Source organism: Acipenser ruthenus, chromosome 1 (genome assembly GCF_902713425.1).
Source record: "Acipenser ruthenus chromosome 1, fAciRut3.2 maternal haplotype, whole genome shotgun sequence".
Classification (NCBI taxonomy): domain Eukaryota; kingdom Metazoa; phylum Chordata; class Actinopteri; order Acipenseriformes; family Acipenseridae; genus Acipenser; species Acipenser ruthenus.
The window spans coordinates 862,882-886,374 of NC_081189.1; the positions used below are offsets into that span (position 1 = coordinate 862,882).

The following is a 23,493-nucleotide window of genomic DNA, read 5'->3' on the forward strand; positions in this document are numbered from 1 at the left end:
TGAAGTGAAGGAGCTTGAACACTACAAGCTCTCACACAGCAGGGTTTTAGTGCTGAAGTGAAGGAGCTTGAACACTACAAGCTCTCACACAGCAGGGTTTTAGTGCTGAAGTGAAGGAGCTTGAACACTACAAGCTCTCACACAGCAGGGTTTTAGTTCCAAAGTGAAGGAGCTTGAACACTACAAGCTCTCACACAGCAGGGTTTTAGTGCTGAAGTGAAGGCGCTTGAACACTACAAGCTCTCACACAGCAGGGTTTTAGTGCTGAAGTGAAGGAGCTTGAACACTACAAGCTCTCACACAGCAGGGTTTTAGTTCCAAAGTGAAGGCGCTTGAACACTACAAGCTCTCACACTACAAGCTCTCACACAGCAGGGTTTTAGTGCTGAAGTGAAGGAGCTTGAACACTACAAGCTCTCACACAGCAGGGTTTTAGTTCCAAAGTGAAGGAGCTTGAACACTACAAGCTCTCACACAGCAGGGTTTTAGTTCCAAAGTGAAGGAGCTTGAACACTACAAGCTCTCACACAGCAGGGTTTTAGTTCCAAAGTGAAGGAGCTTGAACACTACAAGCTCTCACACAGCAGGGTTTTAGTGCCAAAGTGAAGGAGCTTGAACACTACAAGCTCTCACACAGCAGGGTTTTAGTGCTGAAGTGAAGGAGCTTGAACACTACAAGCTCTCACACAGCAGGGTTTTAGTTCCAAAGTGAAGGAGCTTGAACACTACAAGCTCTCACACAGCAGGGTTTTAGTTCCAAAGAGAAGGAGCTTGAACACTACAAGCTCTCACACAGCAGGGTTTCAGTGCTGAAGTGAAGGAGCTTGAACACTACAAGCTCTCACACAGCAGGGTTTTAGTTCCAAAGTGAAGGCGCTTGAACACTACAAGCTCTCACACAGCAGGGTTTTAGTGCTGAAGTGAAGGAGCTTGAACACTACAAGCTCTCACACAGCAGGGTTTTAGTGCTGAAGTGAAGGAGCTTGAACACTACAAGCTCTCACACAGCAGGGTTTTAGTTCCAAAGTGAAGGAGCTTGAACACTACAAGCTCTCACACAGCAGGGTTTCAGTGCTGAAGTGAAGGCGCTTGAACACTACAAGCTCTCACACAGCAGGGTTTTAGTGCTGAAGTGAAGGAGCTTGAACACTACAAGCTCTCACACAGCAGGGTTTTAGTGCTGAAGTGAAGGAGCTTGAACACTACAAGCTCTCACACAGCAGGGTTTTAGTGCTGAAGTGAAGGCGCTTGAACACTACAAGCTCTCACACAGCAGGGTTTTAGTTCCAAAGAGAAGGAGCTTGAACACTACAAGCTCTCACACAGCAGGGTTTTAGTGCTGAAGTGAAGGCGCTTGAACACTACAAGCTCTCACACAGCAGGGTTTTAGTTCCAAAGTGAAGGAGCTTGAACACTACAAGCTCTCACACAGCAGGGTTTTAGTTCCAAAGAGAAGGAGCTTGAACACTACAAGCTCTCACACAGCAGGGTTTTAACCAAGCTCTTGGAATGATCAAGAGGCCATCATTTGCAGCTCTTAAAGTGTGAGCCGGTTTAGAGAGTAACTCACACAAACAGCCAGGGCCAGAGACTTAAGAGAGCAGCAGCATTTTTAAATCAATGTGTTGCTTCACAGGAAGCCAACGTAGTGACCTTAAAATGTGGAAATACAGCAAACAGACTTATTGTGTGGAAATATTCTTGCACACACACTAACTCTGTTAGTGACAGCTCAGGCAAGAGAAAGGTGGGGTTCCATAAAAATGCAGTCATTAAATTCCAGTCTGACTGCAAATAAGAATTGCAGCGTGGGTGAAAGTGACCCAACTCTGTGGTGTGCTTCCTGGAGAAGAAATGAAAATTCCCTCGGGAAAGAAGCCATGACAAGAGGACACTGATGAGAAGGAGGGTTTTTTAATTGGACAGGGTTACATTACAGAGGAATCTGTGTAATTGGAAATGATGTATGTATTCAGATGCCTGTTTTCTTCACATGTGGGTCGAGATTCAATTCTCATTGTGCCGGAATGGGTCAGCAAAATGACCAAAAATAAAAAGCTAGTAAGGGCTGTGGTCCAGTCCAGGTCTGAAATAACAAGGCGACTGCATTATAAAGACCCTGTACTGCATACCGCCGATGCTTCTACACCTCTAATAAAAAGCTAGTAAGGGCTGTGGTCCAGTCCAGGTCTGAAATAACAAGGCGACTGCATTATAAAGACCCTGTATTGCATACCGCCGATGCTTCTACACCTCTAATAAAAAGCTAGTAAGGGCTGTGGTCCAGTCCAGGTCTGAAATAACAAGGCGACTGCATTATAAAGACCCTGTATTGCATACCGCCTATGCTTCTACACCTCTATTAAACAGCCACAACTGGAAAGACCAAACAGGAGGTGCAGTCGCCTTACATTATCAAATTAAACAAAGCATAAAACCAAAATGACTGTAGAAAACGTAATGTATACAACGGGACTCCCGAGAGGGCAGGCTGCAGCCACCACTCCAGCATGGAGCATATCAGATATCGCCATCAATCCAACACAGAGTAGAGATACAGTCATCAAATCAGGCATGGAGTAGATCCACACAGCCTCAACACCTGAGGGGTCTTTGGGGGAGGCAGGAGGGGTGATCGGGGGGGGGGGTCCTCAGACAGTCCACCGCTCGCTGCGCACCTCCACCTCCCGCACCAGCCCCGCCCCGAGGGTCTCGAAGTCTTCCAGGATGGCCTCCACGTTGGGCACGGTCTGCGCCTCGCTCCCCTTCACCTGCACCAGCCGGGCCTTCACATGGGCCGTCTTATAGAGAGAGAAAGAGAGAGGAGGTTACACCACAGCATCCCAATCAATCAATCAATCAATCAATCAATCAATCAATCTAATCAATCAATCTAATCAATCTCATAAATCAATCAATCAATCAATGGTAACCTGGCCAATAAGGATCAGGCTGCAGCAACACAGGACAACGTACAATACGCATGTAAAAAATAAAAATCAATGTTATAGCAACACAGGGTTCTCCCCAGGCCTTTCAGATGCTACTGTGCCTTTAACAATAAGGATCTGATTGCGCTTCTAGCAGACGAGATCAGTTGGAACCACATGACAGCTGTTTTACGTCTTGACACAACATTTAACCAATCAGAGACTTGAAGGGGCGGGTTTTCTGTGTTAAACACTAAAACGTTAAAATGACTGCTAAAAAAATAACCGATTACTTTCAAGGCAAAAATAGCGACAATGAATGCAGGGTTTTCAAAACAAGCAGGCGATCTGCGCAATCCAATGCTTGTGAGAGATATTGGGGGTTGTATAGAGGTTGTACACCTTTAAGAAGAAAGGCATGCTGGGATATCAGCTGAACACTTGTCAGCTGACCTACAAATGCTTCAGTGCAGCGGTGCTGGATTATTACACTGCGGTTTCATGATGACCAAACGTGTGTGAGTTCTGCTGTGTACAAAAATGGTTAAAATGAACAGCTGCATTAAAAAAACAAAAATAGACATGAAAACTTAAAGAAAACCATTTAAATGAAGCAATAAGCTAATTAAGCTAAAAAGGAAGTGAAAAGGGTTACCATTTTTTTTGTGAACTCCAGTAACCCTACGTTATCTTTCCCCGGTCAAATCGTAGAGTGCCTAAATAAGCAGGTAATTTACCAGAATATAAAACCAGATATAGTCAACGAAAGACAACACATTATTATAATTCTTTGTCGTATTATATATTTAAGGTAAGGCAAGTTTATTTTTCTGTTAAAAGTGCTCCCGGCTGGAATGTTCTGCCGCCCGGCTGCACAGAATTCCTGGGGGGAGCCCTGGAACATAACACAAAGTACACAATAACTACATCCGATACGAAACTGCATCATAAATACGGATAAAGCATACAAGCCCACCCAATGCAGAGTCAGCAGTTACAAGAATCAACAGCAAATCCAAGCTGTGATGAACAATGTTAGCAGGAACTAAACAGATTCATTTCACATGTAAACAGATTCATTTCACATGTATGGAACTATCTGCTTCTGCAAATTCAAACAAGTGGCTACCAAATACAGACAAGATCTCAGCAACTGCCATTTAAAAACATTGCATCTTACTTCCATCCCTGTACCACAATTTTGTCCACCTCAGTGCAATAAGCAACTACCCACCCCTTCTCAGAGGTTCATAGCCTTTAAATCATAGTCTTATGTTTGTGGGGGCACCATTTAAAAAAAAAATGTATACATTCTTTGAATAGTGATCTTTCGTTAAACTGAGGGAAAGGCAATCCAAAAAAAAGACAGTGGATTTATGATGTGAAACACAACATGCAGGAATGGAGAGCGCGAGTACCAGGCTCCACCAAGAATACACGGCTCCGGACACAACACCTCGGAAATCTCCTTTCAATTCTTATTTTTCCAGCTCATACTTCTTGAAACTCTGTTACAAGGTCAGCTGTATAACACCAACACCACATGTATACAGTGCCTTTCAAGATGAGAAGTATTCTCAAAAGCACTTCTCTAACAGTAGGGCCTGCAGGCAGTGGTACTTACAGGTCAAACAAAAGGGACCAGGAACAAAGCCTGCCTGCTGCTGGGAATCTGAGGAAGGGCTGCAGGGAGCCACGCAGATCACAGGTTGATTAAGAGCATAATGCGAGCTGAAGAATTAACCTTGCGTTGCCTGACTTGTGATTGATCGACCAGCTGATTTGTGTTGGTAAAAAATCTGCACAGGTTAATTGGTTGATTGTAATTTCCTGAAATTGTCATGCTTTCCATGGGAACAGTGGGAGGATTCAATCAATCAAGTGTCATGTCTGGATGATAGAAAAAGCCTGGCGATAGCGTTTATGCACAGTTATTATTTGTCCTGTTTTATTGTTTTACAATATTGCTATTGTTGCTGTGAAACATAACCTGCAGGATCTGGAATCTCATTCCTGGTATCCAGGTTATAATTAATAAAATTGAGCCGACACAGCATTTCATCCAGATATCTCTGGTCTCCAGCGGCTCTCTGCTCTCTGGCACCTAGTTCTCCTGCTACAGCTTAACACGAAGTTCATCAGTTTGACCCGACTAAATACTTGAGCCTGCTGTTTAGAAAAGACTTGTTCAAACAAGCGTGTCTTCAGATAAGATTTTAAAAAACAAGACCGACGTCCCATGGCAAGGCATTCCAAAGCCTTGGAGCACAAAAGTGATTTCACCCTTTGTACTCAGATTGAGTCTAGGAGGCCTCAACAACCCTGTGTCAAGTACAGGCAGGAGCAAGTGGTTACAATAACAACAAGAGGCAGGATCCAGTTCAATTAACAGCCTCACAAGCTAAAGGCAAGCTTTTAAAATCTACTCTTTTTTATCTAAGCCATGACCTCATAACATCAGGCATCGCTGTAAATCAGGGCTTCTCAAACTCGGTCCTGGGGACCCCCTGTGGCTGCTGGTTTTCATTCAAACCCAGCTCTCAATTACTGAACTAGACCCTTAACTGAACTGATCATTAGCTTAATTAGACCTTTTTACTTGTTTTCAGCTCTTAAACAGTTGCTGTTCAAGTTACTTATCAAATGTTACAGCGAACTTGAAATCTGCTACTGTTCAAGAGCTGAAAACAAGTAAATGAACAGTTAGAGCAGGGGTGTCAAACTCCAGTCCTCGAGGGCCACAGGGTCTTCTGGTTTTCATTCCAACTTAAGCTCTCAATTGACATAATTGATCTAATTATTTGTTCAATTTGACATATGTAATATTTTTCAAGGTCTTTTACAGTTGACGGGTTAAAAAATGCACTGATTCAAGGTACACTACCTATGAAACATGTTGAGGCCTGAAGAGAAGTGTTAAATGTGTCCAGTTAATCAAATAATTAGACCAATTAAATAATTGAGAGCTCGGGTGGAACGAAAGCCAGAAGACACTGCGGACCTCCAGGAACCGAGTTTGACACCCCTGAGTTAGAGGCTGGGAGTGGAAGGGGACTTCAGGCCATGCACAACACAAATAAGCCCTCAGACCAGGGGAGTGAGGCTGGGAGTGATAGGGGACTTCAGACCACGCACCACAAATAAGCCCTCAGACCAGGGGAGTGAGGCTGGGAGTGATAGGGGACTTCAGACCATGCACCACAAATAAGCCCTCAGACCAGGGGAGTGAGGCTGGGAGTGATAGGGGACTTCAGACCATGCACCACAAATAAGCCCTCAGACCAGGGGGGGGCAAAGCTGGGCCCTTCCACTCCTGGTCTTTGTTCCAACCCTGGTCTGAATTGTTTAACCTAACCCATTAAACCTCCATCCAGACCCTAGTTCACATGATACCTGTACCTGTTAAATGTGGAGTGGATTGGCCCTCCAGGACCGTGATTGGACAGCCCTGCCTTAACAAAACACAGCTCCAGTGTAGATAGCTATATCTTAGTGAAGAGCAGCGGGTTTAAAAGTGTTTCCACTGGCATAAGATGTCACACGGTGTGAAGTGCACAGTGTGAAATGCTTTCATCCTTGATTACCGTTCTTAAAAAGACAGCTTCTCTTCCAGAACGGATCACGTTTCACAGTAAATGCAGTCTTAAGCCCTGAAGACCTAAATACCAACAACCTCTGCTGTGTCGCAGACAACGCCTGAGAATACCTCGGAATCCAATGCAAAGCAGCAAGACTCTGCATGTTCTACAGGACCTCCTGATTTAACCCCTTCACACCCAGGACGTGCATAACCCCCCCCCCCCCCTTTGTGACTTCCTGGATGATTTTACGCCTTGCTCTTGGAAACATTTTGGCAGGACGGCCACTCCTGGGAAGATTCACTACTGTCCCAAACTTTCTTCATTTGTACAATATGGCTCTGACTGTGGTTCGGTGGAGCCCCAGAGCCTTAGAAAAGGCTTTGTAACCCTTTGCAGACTGATAGGCATCAACAACTCTTTTCCGGAGGTCTTCAGTAATTTCTTTTGTTCATGCCTCTAGAAATTGTGTGCTGACAACTTCACTCTGATGGCAAGGGTCAAAGTTAGTCAGATTTATATTGGGCAGGGCTGGCCCAAATCAGAACTGGTTGTTAACCAAAGTACTCAAGCAGCTGACCCTAATTATCGCTTTAATTGGGTTGAGTTAACTACGGGGGGGGGGGGGGGGGGGGGGGGGGGCAATAACTTTTTCACACCTGAAGATTGCATGTTTGATTACCTTGCACACCAAACAAATGAAAGAAGCACCAAATTTTGGTGTCATTTTTTCTCTCAGACTCCCTCTATATACTACTACAACCCCCCAAAAAATCTGACCAAATACAATGTGAATAATGTGCAAAAATAAGACAGGGGGCAAATACTTTTTCACGGCACTATATATATATTACATATACTCCAACTGCATATATTATATACATATATATATATATATATAATCATTGATTTATGGTATTTTCACACCCGGAGTTGAGGTGGCTAATCTGGGTGTGTCAATGTCTCAGAGCTCAAGCACAAGGAAACTGAAAGATGAATAGCCATCTGGTTCCCCGCGGTGACTTGCTGCATGTTATGACACGCCTATCTGTACATGTTCCTACTTGGAACTACTGTAAGCGCAGGGGTCAACATATGTAACCAGGGCCAGATTACAGGGCGTTTGTCTAGGGCACAGGAACCTCAGATGGAACCGGAATCATGGCTGCTCCCTCCTCCCTTCACTCACCCGGAATGGCTGGGGTGCGAAGGCCTGTGGTTTCCACAGCACTGCAATCACCGTGCCTCCGAACGGGTCACAGAAAAACAACGCCAGCTCTTCAAAGGCATCCTGGGAAAAAAAACACCACAGCGGTCATGAGCACCAGCCACCGCACCACCACGCTGTTACTTCTGCAAATATACCCCATGACAGTTCCATTAAATGGTGTTAAAACTTGCACAGTAAATATTTCCTTTTTGGCCATCGCTTGTGGGCAAAGTTCCCCTCCTACAGCCTCTCAAGATGTAAGAGTGTCTGTCCCCCCAATCAGTGCTAGAGAGTTTTAAAATAGCCGTGGTGCACAGAGGGAAGAGAAGAGCTGAACAATACTATATGAAGCACGCAAGAGCCTCTTCATTGCCACCTGGGGTACAAGCATTCCTCCAGCAGGAAATAAGAGTTATCTGACCAGCATCAGTACACAGCTCAATTACAGAGATGGAAGCAACAGCGATAAGCCTCAGTCACAACAGGGACAGAGACAGGGTAATCTGCCTGCAGATTGAAGGCATTAGAAGGAACGTGCTTTAAGGAGTGGCACATGCTATTTCTTTTTTTTAACACATGCAATGGGGCGAATGACCGTGAGACCGGGGGTTCAGTTTCATGCTGGTTGGTCCCCAGGGCTGTGATGGGGAAGCAATCAAGGGATGGAGTCTGGACAGATAAATATTTGCAGCCATAATGATGGGAAATTGTAAATCACCATAGGAGATAATGCAGCGTCTTCGCTGTGATAAAGAGAACTCTTGGGAGAAGCGGTCTGCTCCCATAATAAAGACATTGAGAAGTGTAACAAAGCTTTAGAGTCATGCCAGTGTAAGGGTGCCTCAATCATGCTGAACTGATACGATACGAAATGCTTTAGAGGCACGCCAGACATTCAGATCTGCCACAAGCTTTGGCAAACTGCTTTTCAATTGACTTTTTCATTTCGGGTCCTAAAGGATCCCAGTGATTCAGCATCAAGGACATGACTAGGCAGCCCATTCCATTCCGTCTCTATGTGAAGAAGAGTCTCCATCAGCAGCATGACTAGGTAACCCATTCCATCCCCTCACCACTCTCTGTGTGAAGAAGAGTCTCCTTCAGCAACATGACTAGGTAACCCATTCCATCCCCTCACCCCTCTCTGTGTGAAGAAGAGTCTCCTTCAGCAGCATGACTAGGTAACCCATTCCATCCCCTCACCACTCTCTGTGTGAAGAAGAGTCTCCTTCAGCAACATGGCTAGGGAACCCATTCCATCCCCTCACCCCTCTCTGTGTGAAGAAGAGTCTCCTTCAGCAACATGACTAGGTAACCCATTCCATCCCCTCACCACTCTCTGTGTGAAGAAGAGTCTCCTTCAGCAACATGGCTAGGTAACCCATTCCATCCCCTCACCCCTCTATGTGTGAGGAAGAGTCTCCTTCAGCAACATGACTAGGTAACACATTCCATCCCCTCACCCCTCTCTGTGTGAGGAGTCTCCTTCAGCAACATGACTAGGTAACCCATTCCATCCCCTCACCCCTCTCTGTGTGAAGAGTCTCCTTCAGCAACATGACTAGGTAACCCATTCCATCCCCTCACCCCTCTCTGTGTGAAGAAGAGACTCCTTCAACAACATGACTAGGTAACCCATTCCATCCCCTCACTCCTCTTTGTGTGAAGAGTCTCCTTCCCTCTGTCCCAAGTCCATTTCCACTTAATTTCTGGTCCTGGTTTCTGTGCTGCATTTACTGTATTGGTTAGACTTAACTTTGTCAACTCCTTTTAAGATTTTAAGGACTTCAAATCATGTCCCCTTTAATTCTTCTTTGTTTGAGGCTAAATGGACGTCATTATTTTAGCCTATCTAAAGTGTTTGTGCTGAAGCTTGCTTAGACTCTGAATGTAGGACAGTGCTTTCATCCTTGATTACCGTTCTTAAAAAGACAGCTTCTCTTCCAGAACGGATCACGTTTCACAGTAAATGCAGTCTTAAGCCCTGAAGACCTAAATACCAACAACCTCTGCTGTGTCGCAGACAACGCCTGAGAATACCTCAGAATCCAATGCAAAGCAGCAAGACTCTGCATGTTCTACAGGACCTCCTGACGAATTCCAACCTCCTGATTTAACCCCTTCACACCCAGGACGTGCGTAACCTGTGTATAACAAGGTTTCTTTCGCGTGCAGAGTCAGCTTGCGTGTTCAGTCAGCTTGCGTGCTCAGTCAGTGTGCTCAATCATTGCGCGTGTTCAGTCAGTGCGCGTGTTCAGTCAGTGTGCTCAATCAGTGCGCATGCTCAGTCAGTGTGCTCAATCATTGCGCGTGTTCAGTCAGTGCGCGTGTTCAGTCAGTGTGCTCAATCAGTGCGCATGCTCAGTCAGTGTGCTCAATCATTGCGCGTGTTCAGTCAGTGTGCATGCTCAATCAGTGTGCGTGTTCAGTGCGCATGTTCAGTAAGTGCGCGTGCTCAGTCAGTGTGCTCAGTCAGTGTGCTCAGGCAGTGTGCGCGTGCTCAGTCAGTGTGCTCAGTCAGTGTTTGTGCTCAGTCAGTGTGTTCGCGTGGTCAGTCAGTGTGTGCGTGCTCAGTCAGTGTACGCGTGCTCAGTCAGTGTGTGCTCAGTCAGTGTGCGCGTGGTCAGTCAGTGTGCTCAGTCAGTGTGCTCAGTCAGTGTGCGCGTGGTCAGTCAGTGTGCTCAGGCAGTGTGCGCGTGCTCAGTCAGTGTGCTCAATCAGTGTTTGTGCTCAGTCAGTGTTTGTGTTCAGTCAGTGTGTTCGCGTGGTCAGTGTGTGCGTGCTCAGTCAGTGTGCTCAGTCAGTGTGCGCGTGCTCAGTCAGTGTGTGCTCAGTCAGTGTGTGCTCAGTCAGTGTGCGCGTGGTCAGTCAGTGTGCTCAGTCAGTGTGCGCGTGGTCAGTCAGTGTGCTCAGTCAGTGTGCTCAGTCAGTGTGCGCGTGTTCAGTCAGTGCGCGTGTTCAGTCAGTGTGCTCAATCAGTGCGCATGCTCAGTCAGTGTGCTCAATCATTGCGCGTGTTCAGTCAGTGCGCGTGTTCAGTCAGTGTGCTCAATCAGTGCGCATGCTCAGTCAGTGTGCTCAATCATTGCGCGTGTTCAGTCAGTGTGCATGCTCAATCAGTGTGCGTGTTCAGTGCGCATGTTCAGTAAGTGCGCGTGCTCAGTCAGTGTGCTCACTCAGTCAGTGTGCGCGTGCTCAGTCAGTGTGCTCAGTCAGTGTGCTCAGGCAGTGTGCGCGTGCTCAGTCAGTGTGCTCAGTCAGTGTTTGTGCTCAGTCAGTGTGTTCGCGTGGTCAGTCAGTGTGTGCGTGCTCAGTCAGTGTGCTCAGTCAGTGTGCGCGTGCTCAGTCAGTGTGTGCTCAGTCAGTGTGCGCGTGGTCAGTCAGTGTGCTCAGTCAGTGTGCGCGTGGTCAGTCAGTGTGCTCAGGCAGTGTGCGCGTGCTCAGTCAGTGTGCTCAATCAGTGTTTGTGCTCAGTCAGTGTTTGTGTTCAGTCAGTGTGTTCGCGTGGTCAGTCAGTGTGTGCGTGCTCAGTCAGTGTGCTCAGTCAGTGTGCGCGTGGTCAGTCAGTGTGCTCACTCAGTCAGTGTGCGCGTGGTCAGTCAGTGTGCTCAGTCAGTGTGCTCAGGCAGTGTGCGCGTGCTCAGGCAGTGTGCTCAGTCAGTGTTTGTGCTCAGTCAGTGTGTTCGCGTGGTCAGTCAGTGTGTGCGTGCTCAGTCAGTGTGCTCAGTCAGTGTGCGTGTGCTCAGTCAGTGTGTGTTCAGTGTGCTCATGCTCAGTCAGTGAGCTCAGTCAGTGTGCTCAGTCAGTGTGCATGCTGTATAGGCTGTGTTGGTGCTGGGGAATGTTTGTTTTGCAGTTGGATCAGAAAACTGCAAAGCTGCAGGCTGCTGCTGCTCAACCAGGATTCAGTGCTGCACTGAGTGACACACGCAAGAGAAAACATGTGTTACTTTCGTTATATATATTTTTTGTCATTTTTTGAAGTAGTGCTTTATATGTGGCAAGTTAGAAAATAAACCCTTTTATGTTTAATTGTTCATTTAAATACGGCGTTTCGGCTGTGCAGATGTTTGATATGATGTGCTTGAATAAAACTCTTGAGTTGTATCTGATAGTTTGTCTTTCATTTTAATATTGATGTTGTTTAAAATGTAACCGTCACATGGCTGCTGGCGGTGGTTTTAGGTATGAGTATAACCGCGCCGGTTCTAGTGTTAAGCCCCAGGTCTTGTCTGGTTGACCGCCGCTGGCCTCTCTCCAGGGTCACAATGTCCCTTTGGTACTGTGGTGAGCAGAACTGGATACGAAGTGCGGTCTCACCCGTGTATTACACAGCCTCTTCATACCCTCCTTGGATTGGTACTCTACACTTCTGGCGATATACCTAAGCATTCTGTTTCGAGTGCTTTCCTGCACTGTGTGGCTGGGTGCTGACAGCGATGACACTATTACATCACCAAGGTCTTTCTCGTGGTGAGCCTGTTCTAGTTCTATCCGACACATTTGGTATTTGCATCCTACATGTAACATATAGCCGCGGAGCACACAGACAGCCAGACAGAGAGACAGAGGGCCTGTCAAACAGGCAGCCAGCCGGCCACCAGGAGAGACAGCACAGACGCCCAGCCACAGAGACAGAGCAGACAGCACAGACACCCAGCCAGAGACAGCAGAGACACCCAGCCATAGAGAAAGCAGAGACACCCAGCCATAGAGACAGCACAGACACCCAGCCATAGACAGCAGACAGCACAGACGCCCAGCCATAAAGACAGCACAGACGCCCAGCCATAGAGACAGCTAAACAGACGTACTCTCAGCTCGCTCAGGTAGCACAGACAGCACAGGCACCCAGCCAAAGAGACAGCTAAACAGACGTACTCTCAGCTCGCTCAGGTAGCACAGACAGCACAGGCACCCACCCAAAGAGACAGCTAAACAGACGTACTCTCAGCTCGCTCAGGTAGCACAGAAAGCACAGACACCCAGCCATAGAGACAGCTAAACAGACGTACTCTCAGCTCGCTCAGGTAGCAGGCGACGGGGTTGAAGTCGACGACGGGCATGTTACCCGAGCCCCCTGCCGCCCCGCTCGGCAGCGCCCCCCTGCTGAAAACGATGCGCGGCGTGTCGACGGCCTGTGCATGCAGAGGAACCTGCTTGGGGTTCAGGTGAATCAGCACATCGTAGATATCCAGGGGAGGACGCAGCACCATCTGCAGAATGGGAGGGAGACAGCAAGCACAGAAAATGTCAATACTGAGCACAGAAAACAACCTTGATTGCCTCAACCAATGACTTGAAGTTGACCGATGCACATTAGCTACAGGCATTTCTGACAAGTCTGTTTCTTTTGCCTGAAACCATTTTAATGGGGTTGCAAGCACTTCCACACAGTCCTGTCCTCCTCACCTTGACGTCTTGCGGCTGACTTGGGTCCGTCAGCTGTGTCTCCAGGACCCGCAGGCTCTCTGCAGCCAGAACGATCAGCCTCTGCAGGATCTGAAAGGAAAGCGCCCACAGGACAGAGATTAGCACGGCACACCGTGACACCATGCTGATCTGATTAAAAATGACATCAACGAAGAGCACATCCTCGGAGACACAGAGCATGTGACCCAGAGCAGAATTCAAGATTCATCAGCCTATCGAGGGATTTGCTCAGGGCAGACAGTGTAGGTAAACTGGACACACACACACACATACACACATAAAAAAAAGAGACCAGTCAGGCTGTACTGGGGGGGGGGGGGGGGGGAGACCAGGCTGGGTGTACGGGGAGAGAGACCAGGCTGGGTGTACTGAGAGGGATAGGGAGAGAGACCAGGCTGGGTATACTGGGAGGGATAGGGAGAGAGACCAGGCTGGGTGTACTGAGAGGGATAGGGAGAGAGACCAGGCTGGGTGTACTGAGAGGGATAGGGAGAGAGACTAGGCTGGGTGTACTGGGAGAGAGACCAGGCTGGGTGTACGGGGAGGGATAGGGAGAGAGACCAGGCTGAGTGTACGGGGAGAGAGACCAGGCTGGGTGTACTGAGAGAGAGACCAGGCTGGGTGTACTGGGAGGGATAGGGAGAGAGACCAGGCTGGGTGTACTGAGAGACCAGGCTGGGTGTACTGGGAGGGATAGAGAGAGAGACCAGGCTGGGTGTACGGGGAGAGAGACCAGGCTGGGTGTACTGAGAGAGAGACCAGGCTGGGTGTACTGGGAGGGATGGGGAGAGAGACCAGGCTGGGTGTACTGGGAGGGATAGGGAGAGAGACCAGGCTGGGTGTACTGGGAGAGAGACCAGGCTGGGTGTACTGGGAGAGATAGGGAGAGAGACCAGGCTGGGGTGTACTGAGAGGGATAGGGAGAGAGACCAGGCTGGGTGTACTGAGAGACCAGGCTGGGTGTACTGGGAGGGATAGAGAGAGAGACCAGGCTGGGTGTACGGGGAGAGAGACCAGGCTGGGTGTACGGGGAGAGAGACCAGGCTGGGTGTACGGGGAGAGAGACCAGGCTGGGTGTACGGGGAGAGAGACCAGGCTGGGTGTACGGGGAGAGAGACCAGGCTGGGTGTACGGGGAGAGAGACCAGGCTGGGTGTACGGGGAGAGAGACCAGGCTGGGTGTACGGGGAAAGAGACCAGGCTGGGTGTACGGGGAGAGAGACCAGGCTGGGTGTACGGGGAGAGAGACCAGGCTGGGTGTACGGGGAGAGAGACCAGGCTGGGTGTACGGGGAGAGAGACCAGGCTGGGTGTACTGGGAGGGATAGGGAGAGAGACCAGGCTGGGTGTACTGAGAGATCAGGCTGGGTGCACGGGGAGGGTGAGAGACCCCCTTTACCTGCACGGACGGCCCCTCTTTGGTCCAGACTGAGTTCTTCTTGTCTTTGGGGGTGGCGATGAACATGGCAGGCAGCGAGGAGCGGGAGGCGATAAAATCGTTTCTAATCTCCGTGATTTCCGTGGCTGCGGGATGAGAAAGAGAGGTGCGCCATGTGAATGCAAATGCTATTATACAGTAATAAAAAAAAAAAAAAAAAGTACCATTGGATCACTGGAAATCTAATCAACCAAAACCAGCACTGAACAGCATAAGGCATGCACTTACCTCGATTTGAACCATATGGTTTGCGCTTCACGTCAAATCCTTGTTTTTCCATTCAATCCAACTCGCAGCGATGCTAAGCCGTTACTGTATACCCAAGGGTGAAGTCCACCGTTCAGGCAGAGTCAGCTACCCTGACCTTGGCTTTAACATTCAGAGGACTAGAGGCAGATATATCGGCTCAGTGGTGTATGACACTAGAGGACTAAGGGCTGATCTATCTATCTATCTATCTATCTGCTGGCAGAAATTATTTGATTTAGCTATTCTACCTAGGAACAAAATGTGTCAACCAGCAGATGTTTTTACAAATAGCACTAGCATATATTTTTAATAGTTGTAAAATTAATTACAGCTACAACTAATGGTGAATTTAGCAAGCTGTTTTCCGGCTTCTGAAGTCGCTTGAACTGGGGTGGATCTGCACAGAAACCTGGAAAGCGAGGACTGCGATTGGAATTTCAATGAAGAGGACGAGGAGGAGGAGAGAGCTTCGCACGGCAGCCAGGAGACGGGAGTTCTGCATACAATCCCCAGCACTTTCCTATGCTTTACTACACTTTGCTATGCTTTCACTATGATACACTTTTATAAGGGACAGACCCGTAGTCTTTCAGTGAAGATTGCAGTGTGCGCTGCTTAGTCTCCTGAAGGCTAACCCACTCAGATTATTTTTAACCCTGGTTTCTGGTCAAACATTACTCACCACCTTCCTACTTCTTGGTCTTTGCGCAATGCACAGCACATTTGGATAACTAGTCACCTCCCTTCATTTGGTAGTATGACTAAAGTTTTTAACCCGCCTCAATTCTACAGACATACGTGCTCACAAAATGAAGGTCCCGCTGCCCTGCACTGACAGGACACACTATGTGCACGTCCCTGTTTTTATTGTGCAATTTGGTTTAACTCCCAGACATAGAAAGACATGTCCTTAACATAGTAACAATTCCCTGTCCTAACAATTCTATTAGGTTTAATGTCGCTACAAAACAATGCAGTAACACAGGCACTATGTGTTTTAATTGCTGGAACGCTGTGAGATGTACAGAGGCAGCGTCAGTTAGCTACACAGGGGAGGCGGGGTCTCACCTGTGATGTCACCGTTGAGGTTCACAATGAGAGGGTCGTTCCTCCAATCAAATGAGACGAGCAGGTGAAGGAAGCGCAGGAATCCCACCTGCGGGGAGCTGCACAAACAGAGAGAGGGTTGGGTTACAGTAGCTCCCAGAATTCACTGCTTTCCTCTATTGCTCTAATAATTGAGCTCCAGCTGTGAAATCTGAAAATGTTTTTCCAAATCCAGCAACCTCATAAAATAGATTTTCTACAAACCCTGCACCTTTACAGGGATGGGAATAAGACTCCTATTTCAGAGCAGTTTGAGTCATTCCTGTTTATAATAGGAGTTTAATAAGACACACCTAAGCTTGTTACCTGTACACTGTGGATAACCATGCTTGTAGCAAAACCTGGAATGGTTGAAACTGCTGTGCAATAGGAGTCCAATTTCCATCCCTGCTTTCCATATTTAACACACAGTCCAGCACTGTTCTGAAAATGCCAGATATTGAGCGCTGAATAGTGTATCCAGCCTTCTCATTTCCATCCCTGCTTTCCATATTTAACACACAGTCCAGCACTGTTCTGACAGTGCCAGATATTGAGCTCTGAATAGTGTATCCAGCCTTCTCATTTCCATCCCTGCTTTCCATATTTAACACACAGTCCAGCACTGTTCTGACAGTGCCAGATATTGAGCGCTGAATAGTGTATCCAGCCTTCTCATTTCCATCCCTGCTTTCCATATTTAACACACAGTCCAGCACTGTTCTGACAGTGCCAGATATTGAGCTCTGAATAGTGTATCCAGACTTCTCATTTCCTGCCCGCGGTTGGCTTAATTGCTGTCTACTTTTCCAGATAAGCCACCTAAAATATTTATTGTTATTTATATCAAACAAACAAAAAAAGGTTTTACAGTGCTTGTATGTTCCTGTGAATAGTATTCAAAATGTTTATTTTCTTCCAGTAAAGTAGCAGCAATTTGCACAATTCATTGTGTATGTAGGTCGAGTAAAACATGCCTTCTCTGAGGGCATTTCGTTACCGGACTTATGTTTCCATGGACACCGTGAAATCGCGACGGACCCGTCAGTTTCTTACAAGTGATGTTGGTGATGATGGCTGAACGATGAAGCGGTTATCAAATCAATCATCGATTTACACTTTATACCCAAGAAAACAGAGGGCAGTGGAGGCGAGTAATGCACATCTTACTGTGATTGATCATTTTTATTGAAAACAGAGGGCAGTGGAGGCGAGTAATGCACATCTTACTGTGATTGATCATTTTTATTGAAAACAGAGGGCAGTGGAGGCGAGTAATGCACATCTTACTGTGATTGATCATTTTTATTGAAAACGTTCAGTAGCTGTACGCTTACACGTTGCCTCTTCTTTTTGAGTGCACAGGCTCTCACTGCCATCGAAACCAGGGGTACCAGATTTCCACAGTAAAAAACTGAAACCTATTTTTTTTTTTCCAGCGAACCAGTTTGCCATTTTGATTACAAACAAAGCGCTTTTTTGTTTTAGTGTTTCAGTACATACCAGTCGTTATCTGTGACTTGTTGAATCTTGTTGTCAGTAGCTTAAATAACTCCTTTTGTAGGCATTCATGGTTTTGCTTTCACTTTGAAACATTCTACACCTACGCACTCACAAGCTGTATATAGGATAGTTGGCTCGTCAATCCGAGTGCCTCACGCTCTGGCAATACTGAGCTACAACAGTATTACATATTGGAAGTCTTGAATGGACTGAATACAATCTACGTTAACTGCTTTGACCCTTTTCCTACATGAACATTAACGGTCGCACTATAATTCAATACAGATAGCTAGTAAGCTGAGACAGACTGCAAGCACCTGTTTGCAGGGGAAGCTTCTCCAGATTTCCTATCGCTCATGCTAATCTCCCAAGGAAGGAGGGAAGCTTCTCCAGATTTCCTATCGCTCATGCTAATCTCCCAAGGAAGGGAGGAATCTTCTCCAGATTTCCTATCGCTCATGCTAATCTCCCAAGGAAGGGAGGAATCTTCTCCAGATTTCCTATCGCTCATGCTAATCTCCCAAGGAAGGGAGGGAAGATTCTCCAGATTTCCTATCGCTCATGCTAATCTCCCAAGGAAGGGAGGAATCTTCTCCAGATTTCCTATCGCTCATGCTAATCTCCCAAGGAAGGAGGGAAGCTTCTCCAGATTTCCTATCGCTCATGCTAATCTCCCAAGGAAGGGAGGAATCTTCTCCAGATTTCCTATCGCTCATGCTAATCTCCCAAGGAAGGGGGGGAAGATTCTCCAGATTTCCTATCGCTCATGCTAATCTCCCAAGGAAGGGAGGAATCTTCTCCAGATTTCCTATCGCTCATGCTAATCTCCCAAGGAAGGGGGGAAGCTTCTCCAGATTTCCTATCGCTCATGCTAATCTCCCAAGGAAGGGAGGAATCTTCTCCAGATTTCCTATCGCTCATGCTAATCTCCCAAGGAAGGGGGGGAAGATTCTCCAGATTTCCTATCGCTCATGCTAATCTCCCAAGGAAGGGAGGAATCTTCTCCAGATTTCCCATCACTCATGCTAATCTCCCAAGGAAGGGGGGAATCTTCTCCAGATTTCCTATCGCTCATGCTAATCTCCCAAGGAAGGAGGGAAGCTTCTCCAGATTTCCTATCGCTCATGCTAATCTCCCAAGGAAGGGAGGAAGCTTCTCCAGATTTCCTATCGCTCATGCTAATCTCCCAAGGAAGGGGGGAAGCTTCTCCAGATTTCCCATCACTCATGCTAATCTCCCAAGGAAGGGGGGAAGCTTCTCCAGATTTCCTATCGCTCATGCTAATCTCCCAAGGAAGGAGGGAAGCTTCTCCAGATTTCCTATCGCTCATGCTAATCTCCCAAGGAAGGAGGGAAGCTTCTCCAGATTTCCTATCGCTCATGCTAATCTCCCAAGGAAGGGGGGAAGCTTCTCCAGATTTCCTATCGCTCATGCTAATCTCCCAAGGAAGGGAGGAAGCTTCTCCAGATTTCCTATCGCTCATGCTAATCTCCCAAGGAAGGGAGGAATCTTCTCCAGATTTCCTATCGCTCATGCTAATCTCCCAAGGAAGGGGGGAAGCTTGTGTTGCTTTGTGCCAATCTGCATTAATAAAAATGATTAAGAAATATCCAAAACCATTTGTGTGCAATTTTCCATTTCAACACTACTCTTTCCATTTGAGAAGTCATTTCCATGTTTTTCCATTTCATTATTATTATTTGTTTATTTAGCAGACGCCTTTATCCAAGGCGACTTACAGAGAGACTAGGGTGTGTGAACTATGCATCAGCTGTAGAGTCATTTACAACTACGTCTCACCCGAAAGACGGAGCACAAGGAGGTTAAGTGACTTGCTCAGGGTCACACAATGAGTCAGTGGCTGAGGTGGGGACCTCCTGGTTACAAGCCCTTTTCTTTAACCACTGGACCACACAGCCTCCTATTTCATATACATATTACTTGATATTTATGTACTGGACTTTTACTTTCAAGCTACATTGTTCAAGTAAATGCCAATTCATTACTTATTGTTATTTGTATTTATTTTAATCAAGCAACAGTTAACAGAATTAAAAACAAAAGAAAAAATCCAACTTGCTGTAGAAATCGCATTAATGCTACAGAAACTGCAACAGAAACGAACTTCTGAAAACTGTAAAATAAACAGCGTTTGAAATGGCAGTTCTTGCGAACACATTTTGATTTATTTATTATAATTGATTTATTAATGCTCTTGCGCATTCTCGGACTCGGTATTTAATGAGAAGCGGCGTCATGGGATCGTATGTACACTCCGAATCCCGGAAAACTAAAAATACACGGAAGGACTGGTGGTTCCATGAATGTTTTCAGAAACTGAGAATTGGTCTGAAAAAATGAAATACATGAAAAAATAGAAAACAAAACATTTTCTGTATTCAAATTTACTACCAATTAATACTGCTTATCTTAGATCTATAATTAATCTATAATTGCTTCACATTGTTCTCTTCTGGCTCACCTGGTATTATGGTATCTATATAATGTGAGCACTGAATAGTGTATCCAGCCTTCTCATTTCCATCCCTGCTTTCCACTGTGTGTTTTTGTGCCTGAAATATCATTTCTCTGTCTTTCCACGCTTTTTTTCTGTGTGTAAAATTATTGCAAAACCAAACAGTTTGCTTAAATATGTGGACTTTACTTACTTTGACAATGTACTGTGTGTTAAGACAAGTTTGTGGTTTTAAGCTTCTAATATAAATAGATTATTTTGTCATTTCTTTTCATAGACACTATAAGTCACTTTTACTCGCTCTTTAAATCTGGACACCTGCAATCATAAAAAACAAACAAAAAGTTACACGCTTATTTGGATTTTTGGGGTCCTATCAAGGCACATATTTAGGCCCAGGATATGCAGTTTTAGACCCCTGCAAAACCCTGAAATTGGTTTTCGGTGGGGGGGCGTTGGCCCCTGCACCCCCAATGGCGGAGGACCCCCATACCCCCCTGCACCTCCACTGGGGGAGGACCCCCACACCCCCACAGGGGGAGGACACCCACACCCCCCTGCACCCCCACACCCCCCTGCTTTCTACTTAGGATTTCTAGCCTCCTACTTTAAATGGAAGTGAAGACTGCCTGCATTGTTTATTTTGCACAATCCTCAGCACAAATCGCTGCATTTTTGCCCATGTTCTGCTCCAACTCATGCAAAGGAATGCTGCCTCACTGTTTGTAATCCATCTCAAAAAGAGGCTGTTCTGCAGACACCTCTACGGCCAGATTACTACACAGCAAAAAGTGTTCCTGTGTGGAAGCATGAGCACTGATCACGATCAGATGGTAGCAGTGTGGCACCCCCCCCCCCGTCCGCCTATGCCCTGTTACCTGGGCGCTGTGTGTGGCGCAGGCTGCAGGAACAGAGATGCTGCCAGCAGGTCCACGCTCTCCTCGCTCAGGCTGGCGCTCAGGAGGTGCGCACCGACCCAGCGCTTCGCCAGTCGGGCCGTGGCACCAAACACAGAGTGCTGCTGCTGGAGCCTGGAGCAGAGACACACACACACGCTTGTAAACGATTCCCATAGAAAAAGCACCGCAAAGAGTGATAAAGCATAGTGAAAGCATGGTAAAGAATAGGTCAGCACTGTAAAGAGAGAGGCAAGGTAAAGCATATTGATAAACAGAGCAAACTTCAGTACATGCACAGTGTAAAGGGGAAAAGCATTGTTCTCTATTAATCTTCAACAGTTTCTATGTTGTTGAGAATAGCTGTGTTAGAGCTCCCCCTGGTGTTGGCTGCGTACCCGTGCAGTGTGCTGGTGAGGTAGGGCCGGTGCACTGTCTCCAGCTCAAGCCGCAGGGCCTCCTCGTTGTCACGGTAACGCACCATCCCCTCGGGAGTCACCGTCTCCCTCAGGATTTGTAGCTCCCGGTGATAGGCCACCTGCACCCGGAACACCAGCCCGTCCTGCAACACAGAGAGAGAAAACACAAGGGCATTAGCACCAGGGACGGGCTCCTACTGCATAGCAGATTCACTCACGCTAGGTTTTAATACGAGCTTGACTAGACACAACGTACAGGTAACAAGCTCAGGTGGGTCTTATTAAACTCATAGTGAAGCCAGGAATGGATCAAATTTCTATGCAATGGGAGTCTTATTTCCATATTAAAGTTCTCCCAGGGATAATACACTTAATAAACTAATACTTACATGGTTCTTTTTACCAGCGAATACAATTCAAGCATTGTTTGTTTGAAAATCTCTCTCAAGCTGTGATAGTAACGGGCAGTGTGGTGTGCTGCGGTGCCGTTATGGAATCTGTGATGAGGAGGAGGATGAGGATGAGGAGGAGGATGATGATGGATGATGATGAGGAGGATGAGGATGAGGATGAGGATGAGGAGGATGAGGATGAGGATGATGATGATGAGGATGAGGATGATAGGAGCCTGGCTCTTTCACAGGTAAGACACTCGCTCATGGAGTACAGTGTCCCCAGATCCCATCAGGGGCATGTCTATGCTGCTCACATACTGGTTTGCATTGTAATGCTACGCACAGGGACTTGCTGAAAATGATTGTTGTGCTGTTGTTCACAGGAGGTGACCCACCGCCTAATACTATATTTGCGTCAGCTACTTTATTAAAAATATTAGGATTATTTTTAGGTATTATCATTCAGTCCATGTTTTGACGTATTATCGTACTGTAAGGCGAAATATAGTACATAATAAATATACATATGCACCACGGGGAAGACAAAAAAAAAACAAAAGCAAATTCCCTTTGTTGTGATTTCATAAAAATATGTACCCTGGTGCTTGTTTGAGATATTGAGGATTCATGTATAGAGGCTGTATGCCTTTTAGAAGAAAGGCATGATGGGATATCAGGGGAGCCCTTTCCAGCTGATATACACATGCTGCAGTGCAGAGAGGTGCTGTATTCACACCAGCAGAGTATGGTAACCCCAGTTTCATGCAGCTGATATACACATGCTGCAGTGCAGAGAGGTGCTGTATTCACACCAGCAGAGTATGGTAACCCCAGTTTCATGCAGCTGATATACACATGCTGCAGTGCAGAGAGGTGCTGTATTCACACCAGCAGAGTATGGTAACCCCAGTTTCATGCAGCTGATATACACATGCTGCAGTGCAGAGAGGTGCTGTATTCACACCAGCAGAGTATGGGAACCCCAGTTTCATGCAGCAGATATACACATGCTGCAGTGCAGAGAGGTGCTGTATTCACACCAGCAGAGTATGGTAACCCCAGTTTCATGCAGCTGATATACACATGCTGCAGTGCAGAGAGGTGCTGTATTCACACCAGCAGAGTATGGTAACCCCAGTTTCATGAGGCAGTTGTGATGGTGATCAAACGTGCGAGTACTGCTGTTGTGTAAAAAAAATGCTTAAAATGAACAGCTGCATTGAAGAAATTTAGAACAAGAACAGCGAAAAACACAAATAAAAATACAGTGTTGCACATGTCGTGCCATTAACAAAATGCTCTGAAAACTTAAAGAAAATCATTTGAATGAAGTGCTGTAATGTTTTGAGTCCATCAGGAGTTTAAGGATGATTTAATCACACAGCAGATTCCCTAGTTGTACTACAGCAGGGTCAGCTGTTGCAGGGAAAATGATTCTAAAACGGACCAGAAAGGTGAAATCAGAACGCATAGAAATACTTGGAACTGTAATTAGGAAGTGTACTGCTGAGAGAAAAACTAAATATTTAGGTAATGCAGCTGATTTGACAGGTCAGGACTTGACTAACACTGCGTATGGGAGCTGCAGCACCGATTCCCAGCTGTACACAGTTAAAGGCGTGGTCTCCAATTCCACACACACTTTCAGCCAGACAGTCTTGTATTGCAAGGGGCTTGATGCTCCAAAAGCATTGTTCTTCTTGTTGCTCTTGCCTTGCTGTGAGCAGTGCTGAAATAAAGCTCTATCAGACACTACAAGCACACCACTACTAGTCTAGCACATCCACAACTGCACCAGAATGCACCATTTTAATCTCTCTTCAAGAATTTCCCTGGAGCTCCCGAGTGGCGCATCCGGTAAAGGTGCTCCACGTGGAGTGCA

At 46.6% G+C, this 23,493-nt stretch overlaps 1 protein-coding gene across 1 annotated transcript in view; it reads right to left on the bottom strand.

Moving 5' to 3' along the window:
* Positions 1 to 1,898: 1,898 nt before the first annotated feature.
* The window catches only part of LOC117973519 (nucleolar protein 6-like), a 43,357-nt gene continuing 21,762 nt past the window's right edge, over positions 1,899 to 23,493 (bottom strand). The window contains exons 19-26 of the mRNA XM_059024888.1: positions 21,196 to 21,359; positions 20,780 to 20,932; positions 15,905 to 16,002; positions 14,549 to 14,673; positions 13,131 to 13,220; positions 12,734 to 12,934; positions 7,698 to 7,799; positions 1,899 to 2,801 (exon numbers count right to left, since the gene is read on the bottom strand). Of these exons, the coding sequence (XP_058880871.1) occupies positions 2,652 to 2,801; positions 7,698 to 7,799; positions 12,734 to 12,934; positions 13,131 to 13,220; positions 14,549 to 14,673; positions 15,905 to 16,002; positions 20,780 to 20,932; positions 21,196 to 21,359 (1,083 nt within the window). The 3' untranslated portion in view covers positions 1,899 to 2,651. The remainder of the gene's footprint in view (positions 2,802 to 7,697; positions 7,800 to 12,733; positions 12,935 to 13,130; positions 13,221 to 14,548; positions 14,674 to 15,904; positions 16,003 to 20,779; positions 20,933 to 21,195; positions 21,360 to 23,493) is intronic.